We start from the raw sequence: 13962 nt of genomic DNA on the forward strand, positions 1-13962 counted from the left end.
GTAATGATCGCACCCCGAACTTACCGCAGCAATATGTCGTATGCCAAGTCTAGCTAATTATGATGGCGCTTACCATCTGTCGAATGCTGTCGAATGCTACGTCAACGACTCTTCAAGACATACCAAGCGGTCTGCACGCACCAGACATTCTTAAGCGGATGCCCCATTTCATTCCTTTCATCACTTTCCGCACTTCCGTGAAAAAAAGAAAGCTTGCCTTGGCTTTATTATTTATAGGCTTTATAATGGCTGTGGTCAACTACAACAACCAAAAAGGTGCCTTTCGATTCCTCTCGTCTGCACTTCTGGGCACACAACAAATCGCGAGCAGCAACGATAGTAGCCAGGTTTACACTGATTTACGCCAGATAGCCAGGTTTACACAGGTTTATGTTGGAAGTGTACCCTATTCATCCGCCGACGCTTGTAACACAGCTAAGATATTTGTCCACCCCTTAGGAGAAACATGCCATATTAGGATAGTAGTGAAGACAAATGCTACAGTTTCTGAAGCATGCCTGCCACGTGTTTCTAGGTCACTGGCAGCTAAGTGTGCCCATCTCTGTTTCTGTCCCCTCAAAGTGGACATGGCTGCGTTATTGCCGCAAGCTTGCCAATATTAACAATATTATTCTTTACTGACATGGAACAAACTGTTTAAATGCACGTAATGTACTCATGAGAAGAAAAGAAAATCTCGTTTGGCGCATTCGGCTTGCTCCTCCGGCCGCCATTTTTGTTTTGGTGTCCCACACTGTTGCAGTGGCAGCCACCTGTTTGTTGATCTGGGGGGGTATCCTGTAAGAGTCCACCTAGTGGACCGTCTATTTCGGCTGCTGCTGATTGGATGCAGCCGTTGGAGAGAGGAGGAGACAAGCGGGCTTAGCCAATCAGCAGCGGCCGAAATAGACAGTCCAATGTGGACTCTTGCAGAATATTCCCCCTGTTGTCATTCCACAATAAATGCGGGATGAAAAATTTTGTTTTTCTTCTCGCAGAAAATTTTACCAGCCTAATGATCGCACCCCTGAATTTGCACCAATTTTTTTTACAAAAAGTGTGATCATTATGCGAGTAAATACGGTGAATGCATAATGCACAGCGAAACAAATAGTATGGTAATAAACAAGTCAATAAACCCAAAATATGGTGTCTTTAAAAATAATTGTTTTCGAGAACCACTTCGAGGCACGCATTTCTCTTCGTGCCGTAGTGTGCCTGCAGGATTTTGTGCAAGGCCTATATGTACTGTGTTTAAAAAAAATGTAGCCTAGATTCAACTTCATTCATATCCCTAGCCATAGTGCTAAGTTCACTGGTTTCAAGCAAAAAATGCTGTAACACTGCCTTCAGTTATATAGTAGACCCAGCTGGTGTCGCAGGTTTGATTCCTGATGGGAGTGACCAAATTTTGATGGCGGCAGAACACAAAAACACCGTTGTGCTGATATCTCTGTGCAGCCTCTGTCAAACTCAATCCAAATAACAAAAACACACCTATTGCGGCTCAACTTTAATGCTGTATTTACCCACATAATTATTGCTCTTTCTCTTAATCCTCTTGCTCTTTCTCTAATCCCTCAGATATTCTAACAATTCAGGAGGATCTCAGTAACACTATTGAGTGCTGTCGTCTGTGGCGCATGGAAATAAACAAGAAATAGTGCAAGACTATGAGCATTTTCCATACTAATGTGGTCTGCCCCACCTATATGCTTAATAACATCCCACGAGAATGCGTAACATCATACCGATACTTGGCAATTCACATTGCCGCTAACCTATACTTGAAAACTCATATCGACTGCACGACCTCCAAGGTTCTTTTGCCGGAAATTTCGCCTAGCTCCATCATCGCTAAAACTATCATTGCATACAACTCACATTTGTCCACAGCCTGAGTACACATCATCAGTATGGAACCCTGGACATGACATCCTTATACCCATCATCTTAACAAATGACAGGTTTGAAAATCCTCAAATTTATAGCTAGGATGAAGAAGACACCATAGTGAAGAATTTTGTGTAGGTTTTAATTGGAGAGCATTGCTTAAAGTGTACAGTCACCGCCATGCCTTATCCAAATACACTTAAAACGGTTTTTTGTTTCTCCTGTGAAGGTGCAATGATGCTTTTAATGTGTTAGTTTAACACATTCGCGCTTTGAATGTGCTATTTTAGTGTGTCTTCCGTCCAAAGTGTTAAAGGTGTTTCTTACAGAATGTCTTAGGTAACTTGAGGCAAAGTGCAAAAAAACAAAACAAAAAGAAAAACGACAACAGAAGGGAACGAAGACACAACGCTGCCTCTTCGTTCCCTCTTGTTGTCCTCATGTTTTTTTTTTTTCAGCTTTACATCAAGTTATGCAGTACCAACTAGCCCACCAGTCTGTTCTCTTGAATTGCAGAATGTGTTTGCGGTGTTTACATGCATAATGACTGCACTGACGAAATGATGTGATCCTCTCTCTGTTGTCGTAAAAGAAATGAGTTTTTGCCCTTACTCATAATGCTTTCTATTGCCTAGAGGCAGTAGAAGATCGCTCAGCCCATTACATTCTAAGCAGCTACCAACAAACTCTGAGTGTTACTAACACGCAAGCTCTCCTACACCTTCCACTGTTATCAGCCCGCAGATAACTATCTCACCTATGTTTTTTCTGTAAAAATCTACTATCACAACTGATATTTATGTTCGGTCTGGGCTCAACCGCCACCATAAATTTCATCTCACGTTAACCACCGTCAAAAGGTAAACATCCGGCACGGCAATGCCATCGGCTTTTCATATTTGTTTCTTCCCGAAACGAGCAAACATTGGAATAACTTACTCGCATCACTTACAAGCATAACTGGCACCGATAACTTTAAAACCACGCTTCAAAGTTTAATGTTATGATCAACGTTATGTCTGACAGATTCTTCTGTATAATAACTGTTCCTATGCCATATTTTTTAAGTTATGCCTTGTGTTTCGTATAGTATGTGTTTATGTTATGCCATGTATTTTTCTTACGCTTGTCATGTTTTTTAAACCATTCTTGCCATTTTGCATGCCATGTTTGCCATGTATCGTATGACCTAATTGCCTAATACTATTGGGAAATTTTTTTTTTCTTTTTGTTCATTATTGATTTCCACATGTCTGTCTCTGACCTTTTTTTTAAAGTATTTTTTCGCACATTTGCATTTTTTATCTATAATCAAGTATGTGTTATTCGCCTCTCCATATACCTTTTGCCACTCCCTTCTGTAATGTACAACTGTACCTTGAGGGTATAATAAATGAATAAATAACTAAAATAAAGAAAGAAAACTGATGCAGACTTGGGGGTATAGTTATTACGCAGGGTAAAATTTTAAAAGAAAAGCTTTGGAATTGAATTAGGAATCGAATCGCTCTAGTAATTTTAGTATGAAACTACATATAGTCGCATGCTTCATGTGAGAGTAGATTGAGAGAAAGGTGCCAGAGGAGATGGTGGCCTTGCGAAGGCTCACTGATGGCCTGATGTCATGCTGTCTCCTGTATCTTTTTTTCCCACTATCCAGATATACACTGCAGTTTGTGGTGAGAACATTATGAGTGAGGGCAAAAACTCATTTTTTCATGACAACAGAGAGGAGATCAGTTCATGACATCAGTACAGTCATTTATGCATGTAAATACAGTAAACTCATTTTGCATAACGCATACCTTTAACACTTTGGAAGGAAGACACTAAAATAGCACATTGAAAGAATGAATGTGCTAAACTAACACATTCAGAGCATCATTGGACCTCCACAGGAGAAACAAAAAAAACATTTTAAGTGTGTTGGGGTAAAGAATGGTGGTGGCTGTACACTTTGAGCAATGCTGTCCAATTAAAACCTATACAGAGTTACTCACTATGCCGTCGTCCTCATTACAGGTGTAAGCTTTAAGATGTTAAAGCCTGTCATTTGTTAAGATATTTTTTGTGTGTTCACATGCTCCAGCCAACTTCATTTTCACTTTTGCAGGAGAAGCAATGGAACAAACATGAAGTTGTATCTAATTTGCATGGATGCCACCATGTGCATTTTTTTTCTTTGCTTGCTTGCGATCTCTTTCAGTAATGGAAACCCAGTAAGTCATTGTCCTGGTTTCCACAAGGCCACTACATGTGTATCAACATTAAAATAACCCAGATGTATGTTCCTGTGGCACCTATTTGGCTTAAAATGGCAAGCCGACGGGTATGCTGGTTTGCCTTAATTAAATTGAAAGGTGGGACGAGATGCTCTCTTTCTTGCATTGTCTTCTACCATAATTTCAACACCACCATTTCTTTTTCTTTTTGCATGTGGTATTTCTCTAACTCATCATTTACCCATTTATATAAGCAATCGTTCGTGGTGTAATACTGCCATCATAACTAACACATTGCATGACTGTCCTTCATACAGTGTTTCTATGGCAACCCACTGTATGTTCATTTGTGGTGCAGTGCTGTCATGGCAACTAACACATAGGACGGTCATCCTTGGTGTAGTGGTGTAGTGGCCTCTTATGGACTGCCTGATAGTCCTTGGTGTAGCGCTGTCATGGAAATCAATGCATCTGTGTGATCATAGTTGCTGTACTGCTGTCATTGTAGTTACATAATCATCCTTGGTGTGGCTTTTGTGGCAACTAGCATACTTCATGACTGGTATGGAAGCATAAACTAATATTTTGTGTGCTCGTGCATAGCGAAGTGTTGCTGTGATAATCGTGGGTGCAGTTTCCATGGTAACTGCTGCCATGGCATTTCGCACTTTAAGGGATTGTTCGCGGTGTAGTGCTATCATGGCTAATATGACAGTGAAAATGAGGTAGCTGATATGCCCTCAATGCAGTCATCATTACTTCTGTTTATAAAGGCTGTGTTTATGTTTACAAATAGATAGACTATCAGCTGTGTGCATTGTTTGAATAACATGGATTCTGTTTCGTTTGTCTTCTTGTGTGATAATTATTTTCCTGCTTTTCCTTACAGAGCTGTTTGCTACTTGTCTGTGAAACATGAAGGTTTGCCTCTGAAGACCATGCATCTACCAGATTGCATGAAAAAATATTATTTTTTTATTTTATGATGTTCAGTCAGTAAAGAGTGTGCCAGCTGCTTTTATTAGAGTTGTGTTTGTTGTTGAGAGTACTGCATGCTGTAAAATATACACTTCATTATATCTGATAATTTGTTATATCCATATTTTTTATAGCAGGGTTCGATTGTATTTGTGATTGACAGAGAAATGTTATGCACAAATGCCCATTTGTTTTCCCAAACCAGGGCCTCACCCATATGGTGTACGAGCACAAATTACAGGTTAAGGTATGGTTTAGCAATTACTTTAATGTGACCATAATTGCCCGTTTTTGTACTTTGTCTCGATGTGCCCCTATTATTGCTTTTAGCACCTGAAGTTTCTTTTCTGCGGTGCTCTTTTTGCTTTGAAAGCACATTAAGTGACTTCTTACTGCGAGATGAGACAGCACTGGCCAATGCTGTTGCTAATGGCAACGCCCCTTCCAAAGTGACCAAGCAAATAAGCACTTGCATTGTAAATGTTACTTGAACCTTCAAGGGCCTTTCTTTATCTGCCTGATACTGGCTAGCAACGCCAGAGAAAAGATGTTTCCTTCTTTGACAGGGAACATGCGATTCCATTTTACACTGCGGGCATTGTTTGGAATGCATAACATTTTGAGGAAGGTGTACCAAGCAGTGGAGCTTGGATGTCCTGTTGATTGTGCTGCGTGTGTGCAAAGAATTGTGCAAAGATCGCTGAAACTGCTGTCAACTGTAGTTAGGTTGTCCTTTTTGAGCTCCTCTGCTTCTTTTTGGGTTGTACAAATACACTAGCCAACGGTGGCTCACCTGAAATCCGCAATACATGAGCACAAAATTTTGCTCCTCTGCAATAAAGTTTGCCTATCACACCGCCCTGCCCTGCATGTATCATTTAAATAAGTGTATGCAAGGTTATATATACTCACGTGCTCGTGTGAGTATATGAGGTGATATATACTCGCGTGTGTATGCACGTGTGACAAAACGAGAAACATTTTGCGAAGAAACGAGTCACAGCAATGTAAAAAAAGCGCTTAAATAAGAGTTCTTATGAAGGGTTCCCAATTCATCTCGTGCGTGTGGCAGTAACTGACAAAAAAGTTTATCCACAGGTGCAGTCTGTCTTAGACAAAAACAATAATATTTCTGCTGAAAGAAAGTTTGCAAATTCATACAGGTGAATACAGGCAGAGTGCGTGTAACCGTCAAACTCGTGGAAGTGCTAACATGCTCCATTGAGCTCTTTCGGTATTGTGCACTCATTTTCAGCTCGCAAGATCACTTTGAGTGAGAAGGGACACAATCTTGATCCCCAAAACCTAGAGATGATAATAATACGTCACTGTTCTTATAAATTTTTAGATTGGTAAATATATGTTATTCAATGCTTTGAAATACTTGAATCTCCCGGAGACTCCTCCGGGACATTCAAGTACTTGCCCAATGACGAAAGCGCTTCTCAGTTAAATTCTGTGACTAGTACTCAACCATTCGCTGCAAAAAATATCCTTGTATTGTATTATAAGATGAAATAAAATGCTATTCCTTTCTAGAAAAAAAGAACTCATTTAAATTACCCTTGACAACGGCGCGGGTGGTTGAAAGGTTTCGTTTTCACTTGACTCCGCGCTGCCCATGCTTTTGCGTTTCAGTGGTTTAGTTATCTTGTACTGTTGCGCTGGTTTTGCTGGCTCGTGGAACTCGCGAACTCACACAAACTGCAAGTAGCAGAGAATTCAACTTCCATGTGATGTCGCGGGATGCCCGAATGGTCTATACTGTTTGACCAAAAAGCCGCTGCGGCGGCGAATTCATTGCTCTGTTTTGGCTCGGTACCGCCATCTGCCAGGCGCCGTTTTACTCTTTGATGGCAGCAAAGGGTGATGGTGTGTGCAACGTCACCACTGCCCCGGCTGGGTGGCAGGAGAGTTGAATTGCGATAAAGGTCCCTTCAGATGCAATTTTCTCATAAACTAAGTCTTTTCTTGGCACAGAACAAGCGTTGCGAGGTTTCTGGAATGGTATTTAAACAGTCAGTGTCGGTCTAGCATCATCCTTTAGTGTCCCTTTAATGCTTAAAGGTTCATTCTCTAGTGATGAAACATGTTTGCTATCGCTAGTAGGGCCACAATTGGGAGCAGTTGGTTATACATTGTATTAAATAAATGAGCTTTCCTTGACAAGAATGCTTTCAAAACAGGACAGAACATTCAAAGAAACAGAGAGTTAAAAACTTGTTATTCAGTTCATTTGCACTCTACGATGTGTGTTACTTCCCATTTCAAGGTCGTTCTTGTGCAAAACAGTGCGCTTATCCAGTAGTATACATTGCAGTTGTTGTAATAAGGGTTAGGAGTACTGTATTCAAGCTCTTTAGTGGTTTATGTTTATCACTCTTTCCTAGCACAACACATTAACAATGCTCGTCTTCTCTTTCTCTGCATGCCGCCACAAAGCCGAATCCCACAGCAACTTCGAAGCCTGGGCTGACACAGGTGCTACCGCAAGCCAAGCCATAGACAGTGGCAGGGCCTTGGAAGGTGACAGGGTCGATGTCTTGAAGTGCAGCCATTGTGACTTCACGGGTTATAATGAAGCTGTCCTTGTGGAGCACCAGCTGATGGTACATATGGTCCCTCTCCCTGATCCGGTGGCAGGTTACCGGTGCCAGTTCTGCCCGTCCAAGTTTTCCCAACACGACCGCCTTCTGTGCCACCTGGAAAGGCACAGCGGCTCAGGTTCCTTTCGCTGCTTCGTGTGCGCAAAGAAATTCTCGAGCGAGAGGCATCTCGTGCGCCACGTCACGACAACGCATAGCAGAGTCGAGAGCTTCCCCTGCCACCTGTGCCCAAGCAAGTTTTCCCGCAAGGACAGCCTTGTTGCGCACATTCGGAAGCACCAGGCCGACATTGCCAAGTGTTGACACGGTGAAGCATGGCCACATTTCCCGAAATCGCGACTGTGGTGAACGGCACAAACAACAGGACAAGTGGTGAGGTAAACAATGAGACTAATGCACCTTTATCTTATCCCCTGCCCTGTTGTCTGTACTGTTCTCTATGTCAAACACAAGTGTACTGTCCCTGCTTCGAACTGTCATAACATTGTCATTGGGTTTGTTCAAATAATATAGTCCCTAATCTAATCAAATATGAATGTTGGGAAAAGGTAGGTTTGAATATCAGATTGAATGTTCAACATTTCCTTGTAAGAAAGGAAGAGCTCAATTTTATTGGATAAGACATGTTAATGTTCACCAAGAAAAGCTATTGTTTGTGTAAACTGACGTAATAAATATGCCTGTTGTCTAAGAATGAAACATCCGTGGTGAAGTATGAATTTTATACCTCTGCCACGTCGACAGTTTCCAAGTCCTTTAAAGGGACTCTAAAGAGAAAAATGATTTGCTTTTTATCAGTAAATTACCTTCCTACAACATCAAAAACGCCACTCTTTACACGATAAGAGGCTTTGCAAGCCAGAAAAAGCACAACAACCAAAGACGGGTGTCGACACCTCCTTGAACTTCCAACACCAGCTTGCTTTGTCATGGGCTTTGACACTGTCTGTTAGGGCCTGGTTCATTCTTTAGCAGTAAAGCTATAGTACATTGGTGTTCTAAAGGAGCCAAAAATTGAACGAGTTTCAAGAACATTTTGCTGAGCCAATGGTGCCTAAATACAAAAAAAAATATACATGGAAATCTGTGACGTCACCGTGACGTACAGCATTGGGGATTCGTTGCAAAATTCAAGAAACGAAACTTTGACTTTCTCTTCTCTTAATCAACCTGTTATTTCGAAATTAATGACAGCATTGTTCTCAAAGAACACTTTATTCATCTAAACTGATTTAGTGTGTTGCTTTAGTGTCCCTTTAAACCAAATGGTATCTTTGACTGCATTTTTTGCAGTACTCTGGGAGTCGTACAAATTCATGTAAGGCAGCTCTGTAGTTATATTTAAATACTCTTGTTATACTTGATTGCTCGATTAGACTACGCACTCAAATATACTAAAACTTAGGCCATAGAGTATGTGCCACTTTATATGTGTCACATACTGGCTGCTACCTGCTGTCTTGCATGATTGCCATCCCAGGTACAGTGCAAACCAGTGCCAGATATAGTGTGAAGCTAAGTGGTTTGGTGCTGTAAGTGATCTGCGCGAGCATACATGAGACCTCCAATGCAAATGCACTTTTCAGCAACATGTCCTCGCAGTCATTACTGTGTTGTCAATTCACCACCTTCATTTTAACTATCATCGTTCTTTGTCACGTCGTTGACAGTTGTCCTAGACAGTTGTCTTTGTGCGATCTTCACGTTGTCGTCATATCATTTTGGCATCATCTTATTGTCGTCATGCTGTTGTCGTGATACCATCGCCATCATTCCAGCTTCATTGTCCTATTGTTGTCATGCCGCTGTCATCGTACCATCCTCATTATTCTAGAATTGTCATCCCATTGTTTTCATGCTGTCATCATCGCGTTGTCATTGTTATACAGTTAAACCTCCATATACTGAAGTCGGTAAAATTGGCAACGTGCTTCATTATATTGAACTTTCGCCACAGTCAACGATGATTTTCCGGATGCTGGATTTGTCGGACATGCCCGATAATTCGGATGCCTTCGTGGCACCGCCACGTACCACATAGAGTCAATGTATAAGAGCGTCTGAAATTTTGGACGCAAAAACCATTCGCCGTCCGATTTTCCGGACTTTTTGCCATGACCTAAGGTCCCGAAACGGCACTGATAGAAGCCACCACTGCAGCCGCCATTGCGAGTATCCCGCCGCCTCGGACAGGCGCACTCGCACGCAGATTCGCTGGCAGCTGTAGCCATCACCATGGCAACGCTAGGACTAGGTACTTTGATGTTCCCTGCCAAGCTTCTTGCTGCTCGGTGCCTTGGTTTTCATTAAAACAATTCACCGCTGTTAGCAATGACGCTGATTTCGCCTTTGTAATCTTCGCCAATGGCTTCAAAACTTGGAAAGCACGACGCGTTGCATAGTGCAGGTTTTCGAAAGTCAGTTTCACTTCAATACAGCAATGTTACGAGGTGAATCATAAATTTAATATTGCGGTGAAGCATACCAAGAGTGAGAAGGGGCAATTGTCACGGGACACAGTATCTATTCCTTAATTATACACGCGTGCACGCGTGTCACAGTACGAGCACCGATACGCCTAATAAAGTGTACTGGCGGGCATTTGGAGCTATTTTGGGCGCGCCTGTAGCGATTTGAGCCTTTGGGGGCAGTAAGACACGCATTCGTTTTTTCGGCTGTTTCGCGGCCCCGAGGGAGTCCGAAAAATCGGGCCTTGAATGTATATTGAAATTCGACCTTTTATGCGAATAATACAGTCACCGATGAATTTTTGTTATATGGAAGAGGCAGCAAAATTTTCCGAATAATTGGACAATCAGAAAAAGCAAATTTGAATGAGAAAAATATTTATTTTGTTGAATTTGAGAGTCGGTATGACTTCATTCCGTGTCGATGAGATCTTCACGTTCGCGGTACAAAAGCCAGACACACTTCTTGCAGCCAATTAGACCCACAGTTGACAGTGTCGCCTGCAGTGGGACGACGCTATCATGAAAAGTGACAGCAGTGGGGAGTGAACGCTTCGTCTGCCTTTTGCTTCAACATGTTTCCTAAACTCCAGATTGTGTAATCTCCTGTGCTAAACACGTGGGAAGAGGGCACACATGTTGCCACGCCATCTCAGCATGCAGCATCATGACTGCAGTACCATTATCCAATTTTTGTCATGTTGGCATCATTATGTCATTGTCGTAATTCTTTTGCCATCATGTGTGGGATGTTATTGGCATCACTGCAGTGTGATCCCATTGTCGTCATGCTGGCATCTATACACCATCATCTTCATACGATTGTTGTCATTCCTTCATCCTTATGATCATCGTCTTAAAGTTCAAATGCCAAGCTGCCGCGCCAACTTGTACTTTCATTAATTCGTACCAAATACGTCATCAGAATTGAATCTTCTCCCCACCTCCATCGCCAGCAACCCTGATCAATCTTCATTCAAGATGTAGATCTGAAATAATGTACCACAACTGCACCACTGCTCTCTGTAAAGCTGCAATGGCATTGAGAGTATTTCAAATGAATAAATAAATAACTAAATAAATAAATCATGTTGTTGTCAATGACCTTGCCATTTTCGTAATGCTATTCATCATGATTTCATCATCACTATCCCAATGGTCATCATTGCATTGTCTTTGTGGAGTCAGTGTTGTGCCACCATGGTTGTTCTACCATCATCATGCCGAAGTCACGTTTCCAGTGTCGTCATGCCATTGTTGTTATGCTCCCTTCGTCACTCTGTCATAGTCATTTTCTCATTGTCAGACTGCCCTTATACAATCGTGGTCGTTTTGTCATCGTTATTTGTTCATCGTCCTGCATGGTATCCACATGATGGTGTACCACTAGTTTATGTTTGTTCCTGGTGAAAACGTGTCAAACTTCTTTGTATGCTTCATGTTTGCAAATGGTTGCTAATCAAGAACAGCATTCTTTGCAACGATCAATGACACCAATTTCCACAGTGCCTAGGATGTGCATAATTTTTAAAGCAAAGCTTTCTTTGCCTACCATCCCATGGTTTGGCCTGGGTTAGTCAGCGGTCGGTCTTTTGCTGGTCGGAGTCTCGCCAAGTAGTTTCCTCCTTGCTTCAAAAAAGAAAGAAAGAAAAGGCACTTCTGGTGCTGGGATTTGTACCTCAGCCCACCGGCACAGTAGACCAGTGCTCTAATCATTAGGCCATGAACGCATGTACGCTTTTCTTACGCCAACGTGAACTAGCTCTTTCAGATGGCCGCCACATGCCGATTATGAGGATGACTTTCATACTATGGGCACATACCCTGAACGGGAAAGTGGCAAAGTGGGCAGTACATATTGTGCTACCAACTAGCTCTATGAAATGATCGGCGCATGTTCATGATGTTTTTCATACTATGGCACATATCTACAAAATGTGATGGCCGAGGAGGATGCTGACGTTTTGATTATGGTAATGATTTCTGTACTATGGTGCGTACTCACAACAGACGGTTGGCCAAGAAAGCATGTCCACGTGTTGATGATGATATCGATATCAGGGCGCATACCCAAGGAGCAACCGGTACAGCGGCAAATGCCCACTGTGGGAGATTGGCCAAGAAGTGGTCAGTATATATAGTGACAATGCCAACTATCTCTTTCAGATGATCACCGTGTGTTAATCATTATGGTTTCCATGCTTTGACACACACCCTTAAAGAAGGATTGGCCAAGAAGCTTGTCCACGCGTTGATTGTGATGATGATTGTACAAGAGTGCTTATGAGCTGCGCCGGCAACGGTTCGCATGTCAGGCATACACATTGTCCGATTCTATGTCAGACTTGCTGCTTGTGGCCAGCCTTGGCATTTAACAGTCGCTGCTAGCCAGTATCAAGAATGTTGTCTGGGAAGAGGTTTTATTTACCACCTCGTATGTACAAGCGTAGTCTTTGCCTCCAAACCTTCGCACATCACACGAACCCAGGTTTCTTACGCCTTGAGACCTTTCACCAAGAACCTTGTTTACATTACCACTTTCTTATGCTGCTGTCACTGCTTGGCCAATGCCAGTCTTTTCCCTATGCTCAATCTGGGCTGCTGCTCCATCCCTTGCCGGCGCCCATGAGCACAGCCCTGCTTCCTGTTGCTATACATTTGTCCCCATTTTTCTGCTGCCAAGACTTGTGGCAGATGCCAGATAATGGGCTGATTTCTTTCACATGTGGTTTTTCTGGGCACATTTCCTGCCACTGATGAATGACGAATTTTAAAGTGGATATTTGTTTTCATTTCTTTCACTACTCTCAGACCTTCTTCCACGAAATCTGGCCTCAAATTTCAGGTACTCAAGTCATCTGCTGTTCTAGCTTTATTTAGGGTTTTCCTTGAATATCTGTGTTTAGGTACGTGTCGGGCTGGTTGCCACACTTTTCCAAAAAAGTAGCCTGGTCAAAGTAAATGTTTACAATGATGCGCTATGCAAGATGTCTTTTGTGTGATACAGTTTGGGTAGAAAAACATAGCCATACAGTTGGAGGAGCATTATTCAGAAATTGCAGGAAAACAGACAGGACGCGCTGTGGAAACTTTGAAACACCATATTCTGGATTTTTGTGTTACTTGTTTATTAGAAAATTCAGTTACCTGCACATATCTCTCGTGTCGCCGCCGTATCGCCAGTCTTTCTTTATTCTATAAACTTTTTCATAGCTCGATGGGCATCCCACCATACATTGTTCCACCAACACGCATATCTAACTGCACTGGTCATCCTCTTCAAGCCGCGCGTCCACGTGTACGCACCGTTACCTTTTCTACATCATTTTTTCCTCGTACAGCTGCTGACTGGAATGGCCTTCCGGGCGACACCGCTGCCATCCCTTGTCCATCCACCTTCATAGAAATCATCACCAATCACCTTTCACGATAGATTAACACATGGTTTCTCCTTATTTCTGTGTAACCCACCCCTTATGTAATACCCCGTTACGGGGTCTTTAAGGAATAAAAATGAAATGAAATGAAATGAAATTATGTATTGATGTATTTATGTACCACATGTAACACTTTAATTTGGATGCACTAGAGATGGAAGTGGTGATATGATAAAGACAGGACATTCTGTGGGTCATTCTACAGCATAGGGGGACAAGCGAGAGCACATTAGACTTCTGTTAATGCAATTTTTCGATTAATGCAATCCTGACCGAAGGTCCTGGCCAGTGCCAATGCATTTCTATTTGCCCGAACTTTCATTATTTTGGCCCTAAAATTGGCTTTCGCCAGATATTT

The 13962-nt window shown here is 42.2% G+C and overlaps 2 protein-coding genes across 15 annotated transcripts in view; both read left to right on the forward strand.

Annotated features, from left to right (window-relative positions):
* The window catches only part of LOC135897691 (zinc finger protein 660-like), an 86504-nt gene that overhangs the window by 48227 nt on the left and 24315 nt on the right, over positions 1–13962 (forward strand). For 6 of the 14 annotated variants that reach the window (XM_070541053.1, XM_070541054.1, XM_070541051.1 and 3 more), the window contains one exon: positions 7536–8076. The gene's annotated coding sequence lies outside the window, so the exon portion shown is untranslated. Of the gene's footprint in view, positions 1–5004; positions 6648–7535; positions 8399–13962 lie in introns of those variants that run through there. The other 8 variants (XR_011515335.1, XR_011515336.1, XR_011515337.1 and 5 more) reach the window with 2 other exon arrangements.
* Positions 7499–8002, forward strand: LOC139047071 (zinc finger protein 75A-like). Its single transcript, XM_070521022.1, has one exon. The coding sequence runs from the start codon at positions 7499–7501 to the stop codon at positions 8000–8002; it is 504 nt and encodes a 167-aa protein (XP_070377123.1).

This window comes from Dermacentor albipictus, chromosome 6 (genome assembly GCF_038994185.2).
Source record: "Dermacentor albipictus isolate Rhodes 1998 colony chromosome 6, USDA_Dalb.pri_finalv2, whole genome shotgun sequence".
Taxonomy (NCBI): Eukaryota; Metazoa; Arthropoda; class Arachnida; order Ixodida; family Ixodidae; genus Dermacentor; species Dermacentor albipictus.